The 6,000-nt window shown below is 43.1% G+C and overlaps 1 protein-coding gene across 1 annotated transcript in view; it reads right to left on the bottom strand.

The window, feature by feature from the left end:
- Positions 1-819: 819 nt before the first annotated feature.
- The window catches only part of LOC121581284 (kin of IRRE-like protein 1), an 87,887-nt gene continuing 82,706 nt past the window's right edge, over positions 820-6,000 (bottom strand). Inside the window, exons 14-15 of the mRNA XM_045224747.1 lie at positions 5,767-5,841; positions 820-1,583 (exon numbers count right to left, since the gene is read on the bottom strand). Coding sequence (XP_045080682.1) covers positions 927-1,583; positions 5,767-5,841 — 732 coding nt within the window. The 3' untranslated portion in view covers positions 820-926. The remainder of the gene's footprint in view (positions 1,584-5,766; positions 5,842-6,000) is intronic.

Here is a 6,000-nt window from a genome sequence, read left to right as displayed (position 1 = left end):
AACCAAGATTGAACTCTTTGGCTTTAATGCCAAGCGTCACGTCGGGAGGAAACCTGGCACCATCCCTACGGTGAAGCATGGTGGTGTCAGCATCATGCTTTGGGGATGTTTTTCAGTGGCAGGGAGACTAGTCAGGATCGAGGGAAAGATGAACGGAGCAAAGTACATTTACATTTTAGTCATTTAGTAGACGCTCTTATCCAGAGCGACTTACAGTTAGTGAGTGCATACATTTTTCATACTGGCCCCCCGTGGGAAACGAACCCACAACCCTGGCGTTGCAAGCGCCATGCTCTACCAACTGAGCTACAGGGGACTAGGTACAAAGAGATCCTTGATGAAAACCTGCTTCAGAGCGCTCAGGACCACAGCCTTGGGCGAAGGACAACGACCCTAAGCACACAGCCAAGACAACGCAGGAGTGGGTTCGGGACAAGTTTCTGAATGTCCTTGAATGGCCCAGCTAGAGCCCGGACTTGAACCCGATTGAACATCTCTGGAGAGACCTAAAAATAGCTGTGCAGCGACACTCCCCATCCAACCTGAGAGGATCTGCAGAGAAGAATGGGAGAAACTCCCCAAATACAGGTGTGCCAAGCTTGTAGCCTCATACCCAAGAAGACTCAAGGCTGTAATCGCTGCCAAAGGTGCTTCAACAAAGTACTGAGTAAAGGGTCTGAATACTTATGTAAATTTAATATTTACATTTTTTATTTTTTATAAATGTGCAAAAGTTTCTAAAAATCTGTTTTATGGGGTATTGTGTGTAGATTGATGAGGGGAAAAAACGATTTCATCCATTTTAGAACAAGGCTGTAACGAAACAAAATGTGGAAAAAGTAAAGGTCTGAATACTTTCCGAATGCACTGTATGTACGTATATGTGTGTATGAAAACCACTGTGTACTACACAATACGTCTCTCTCTCACACGTGTGTCTGCATCCTCTGCGTGTGTCTCTGGTTGTAGTCCGTACCAGGAGGAGAGGCGTGGGAGAAGCGGGTGGAGGTTCCATACTTCCCAAGCACAGTTTCTGGACCAGGACCTAGTCCTGGGCCTTGGATTGGTCCTTGGACTGGTCCTGGTCCCACCCCTTGTCCAGTCGGGTACATCTCATAGGCTGGTCCTCCTTCCGGGGACGGGGCAAAGCCCATCCGATAGGTGGGATACTGGGCGGGGTAGCCGTAGTTGTCATAGGTCAGCTGAGTGTTGCTGTCCAATAGGCCGCAGTCTCCGGGGAATTCGCTGGTCTGTGAGGCGGGATGGGAGGGATGGGTGATGTTGGGCGGGGCTTGGCTCTGCCCCGCCCTAGTGAAGGTGTTAAACTGGGCATAGCTAGTATGAGACATCCTGGACGGAGGTCGGGGGTCGTAGCACACTGCCCGTGACCCCGGTTTCCCCAGGACCCCTCCTGCCACCACCGCCCCACCGGGGCCCCCTGCTGGTCCATTGGCGGTAGCTCCTGTAGCTCCCCCCGTAGGGTTGGAGGTCCGGAACTCTCCCTGGTACAGCATAGAGCGGGACGACGGCCTGGCATCGTCGTGGGTGGTCGCACGGACATTGTAGTAGCCGTTCGTTGGATCCTAAGAATAGAGATGAGGAAATAGTGAGATTTTTTCACATGGGATAAAATTTGAGGTTTGAGCATTTTTTGAGGTGTGAGGTAGTCATGTTGTGTGATATGTTGTGTGTAAGTTGTGCGTTGTATTGTCCTAAGGATAGAGGTGAGGCTATTGTGAGCTTTTTACAAGCTTACATGAGTGATTACATTTGAGATGTGAGCATATTTGAGGTGTGAGGTAGTCAATGTGATATTTTGTGTGATATGTTGTGTGTAAGTTGTGCGTTGTATTGTCCTAAGGATAGAGGTGAGGCTATTGTGAGCTTTTTACAAGCTTACATGAGTGTTTAAATTTGAGGTGTCAGCATATTTGAGGTGTAAGGTAGTCAATGTGATATTTTTGTGTGATGTGTTTATGTGTATTGTGTTGTATACAGTCACTCATCTACACACAATACCCCATAATGACAAAGTGAAAACTTGTTTTTAGAAATGTTGGCAAATTTATTGAAAATGAAATTTTTCAATACATGTTAGAATCACCTTTGGCAGAGATTACAGCTGTGAGTCTTTCTTGGTAAATCTCTAAGAACTTTGCACACCTGGATTGCACAATAGTTGCACATTATTATTAAAAAAATTATTCAAGCTCTGTCAGGTTGGTTGTTGATCATTGCTAGACATTTTCAAGTCTTGCCATAGACTTTCAAGCCAATTTAAGTCAAAACTGTAACTAGGCCACTCAGGAACAGTCATTGTCGTCTTGGTAAGCAACTCAAGCGTATAGTTGGCCTTGTGTTTTAGGTTATTGTCCTGCTGAAAGGTGAATTTGTCTCCCAGTGTCTGTTGGAAAGCAGACTGAACCAGGTTTTCCTTTAAGATTTTTCCTGTGATTAACTCTATTCCATTTCTTTTTATCCTAAAAAACTCCCTAGTCCTTGCCAATGACAAGCATACCCATAACATGATGCAGCCAACACCATGCTTGAAAATATGAAGAGTGGTACTTAGTGATGTGTTGGATTTTCCCCAAACATAACATTTTGTATTCAGGACATTAAGTTAATTTCTTTGCCACATTTTTAGCAGTTTTACTTTCAAACAGGATGCATGTTTTGCAACATTTTTATTCTTTACAGGCTTCCTTCTTTTCAATATGTCAATTAGGTTAGTATTGTGAAGTAACTACAATGTTGTTGATCCATCCTCAGTTTTCTCTTATAACAGTCATTAAACTCTGTAACTGTTTTAAAGTCAGAATTGGCCTCATGGTAAAATCCCTGAGCGGTGTCCTTCCTCTCTGGCAACTGAGTTAGGAAGGACGCCTGTATATACACTACTGGTCAAAAGTTTTAGAACATCTACTCATTCAAGGGTTTTTCTTTATTTTTACTATTTTCTACATTGTAGAATAATAGTGAAGACATCAAAACTATGAAATAACACATATAGAATCATGTAGTAACCAAAACAAGTGTTAAACAAATCTAAATATATTTGAGATTTTTCAAATAGCCACCCTTTGCCTTGATGACAGCTTTGCACACTCTTGGCATTATCTCAACCAGCTTCATGGGGTAGTCACCTGGAATGCATTTCAATTAACAGGTGTGCCTTCTTAAAAGTTAATTTGTGGAATTTATTTCCTTCTTAATGCGTTTGAGCCAATCAGTTGTGTTGTGTCAAGGTAGGGGGGGTATACAGAAGATAGCCCTATTTGGTATAATACCAAGTCCATAGTATGGCAAGAACAGCTCAAATAAGCAAAGAGAAACGACAGCCCATCATTACTTTAAGACATGAAGGTCAGTCAATACGGAACATTTCAAGAACTTTGAAAGTTTCTTCAAGTGCAGTCGCAAAAACCATCAAGCGCTATGATGAAACTGGCTCTCATGAGGACCGCCACAGGAATGGAAGACCAGAGTTACCTCTGCTGCAGAGGATAAATTCATTAGAGTTACCAGCCTCATAAATTACAGCCCAAATAAATGCTTCACAGAGTTCAAGTAACAGACACATCTCAACATCAACTGTTCAGAGGAAACTGCGTGAATCAGGCCTTCATGGTTGAATTGCTGCAAAGAAACCACTACTAAAGGACACCAATAAGAAGAAGAGACTTGATTGGGCCAAGAAACATGAGCAATGGACATTAGACCGGTGGAAATTTGTCCTTTGGTCTGGAGTCCAAATTGGAGATCTTTGGTTCCAACCGCCGTGTCTTTGTGAGACGCGGTGTGGGTGAACGGATGATCTCTGCATGTGTATTTCCCACCGTAAAGCATGGAGGAGGAGGTGTTATGGTGTGGGGCTGCTTTGCTGGTGACACCGTCTGTGATTTATTTAGAATTTAAGGCACACTTATCCAGCATGGCTACCACAGCATTCTGCAGCGATACGCCATCCCATCTGGTTTGGGCTTAGTGGGACCATCATTTGTTTTTCAACAGGACAATGACCCAATACACCTCCAGGCTGTGTAAGGGCTATTTTACCAAGAAGGAGAGTGTTGGAGTGCTGCATCAGATGACCTGGACTCCACAATCCCCCGACCTCAACCAAATTGAAATGGTTTGGGATGAGTCGGACCGCAGAGTGAAGGAAAAGCAGCCAACAAGTGCTCAGCATATGTGGGAACTCCTTCAAGACTGTTGGAAAAGCATTCCAGTTGAAGCTGGTTGAGAGAATGCCAAGAGTGTGCAAAGCTGTCATCAAGGCAAAGGGTGGCTATTTAAAGAATCTCAAATCTCAAATATATCTTGATTTGTTTAACACTTGTTTGGTTACTACATGATTCCATATGTGTTATCTCATAGTTTTGATGTCTTCACTATTATTCTACAATGTAGAAAATAGTCCAAATAAAGAAAAACCCTTGAATGAGTAGGTGTAGGTCTCTCACGTCACCCCGCTCCTCCGCACACTCTACTGGCTTCCAGTTGAAGCTCGCATCTACTACAAGACCATGGTGCTTGCCTAAGGAGCTGTGAGGGGAACGGCACCTCCTTACCTTCAGGCTCTGATCAGACCCTACACCCAAACAAGGGCACTACGTTCATCCACCTCTGGCCTGCTAGCCCCCCTACCTCTACGGAAGCACAGTTCATGCTCAGCCCAGTCAAAGCTATTCGCTGCTCTGGCACCCCAATGGTGGAACAAGCTCCCCCACGACACCAGGACAGCGGAGTCACTGACCACCTTCCGGAGACACTTGAAACCCTACCTCTTTAAGGAATACCTGGAATAGTATAATAGTAATCCTTCTACCCCCCATTTACTACCACTGTCTTTTGTCTAAACTAACACCTGACTTATTTCACCTGCTAGCACTGACTTGTTTAAAGAAATGTACATATTGTGATCGAGATGTAGTTGTCCCTGATTGCACTGACTTTGCTCACAGCTGCTTGTTTGAAGAAGTGTACTTACTGTGATCAAGATGTGATTGTCCCACTGGCTAAGATGTGGTTGTCCCACTGGCTATCCTAAGTTGAATGCACCAATTTGTAAGTTGCGTCTGCTAAATGACTTAAATGTAAAAATGTTAAATGTGTTCTAAAACTTTTGACCGGTAGTGTATGTATTGACTGCGTGTATTGATACACCATCCAAAGTGTAATTAATAACCACCATGCTCAAAGGGATATTCAATGTCTGCTTATTTTATTTTTACCCATCTACCAATATGTACCCTTCTTTGCGAGGCATTGGAAAACCTCCCTGGTCTTTGTGATTTAATCTGTGTTTGAAATTCACTGCTCGACTGAGGGACCTTACAGATAATTGTATGTGTTGGGAGATGAGGTAGTCATTCAAAAATCATGTTAAACACTATTATTGTACACAGAGTGAATCCATGCAACTTATTATGTGACTTGTTAAGCACATTTTTATTTAGGCTTGCCATAACAAAGGGGATGAATCATACTTATTGACTCAAGACATTTTAGCTTTCATTTTTTATTAATTTGTAAACATTTCTAAAAACATCATTCCACAACTTTGACATTATGAGGTATTGTGTGTAGGCCACTGACACAAAATCTAAATGTAATCAATTTTAAGTTCAGGCTGTAACACAACAAAATGTGGAAAACCTCAAAGGGTGTGAATACTTTCTGAAGGCACTGTATGTATGAGATGTTTGTTGTTTTGAGGTAGGTTGTATGAAGTGAGTAGCAGAGAGAGAGAGAGTTGCTCACCTTCATTTCATACTCCTCGCGGGTATCGAGCTCACTGCGCAGGTCCTGCTTCAGATCCATATCGTCTTTGAATGGCTGGATGGAGGAAGAGAGGGAGACAGAGGGCAGAAACTAAACCGTCAAACAACAAAACACACACACAGAGAGAGAGGGAGAGAGAGAAAGAAGGAGGGAAGGAAGAGGAAAACAGAATATCAGGTTTTTCATATGATGAAAACAGAAGAAAATGTTATT

The sequence above is a fragment of the Coregonus clupeaformis genome, chromosome 14, assembly GCF_020615455.1.
Source record: "Coregonus clupeaformis isolate EN_2021a chromosome 14, ASM2061545v1, whole genome shotgun sequence".
Lineage (NCBI taxonomy): Eukaryota > Metazoa > Chordata > Actinopteri > Salmoniformes > Salmonidae > Coregonus > Coregonus clupeaformis.
This window is presented reverse-complemented; position numbering and strand designations above follow the sequence as displayed.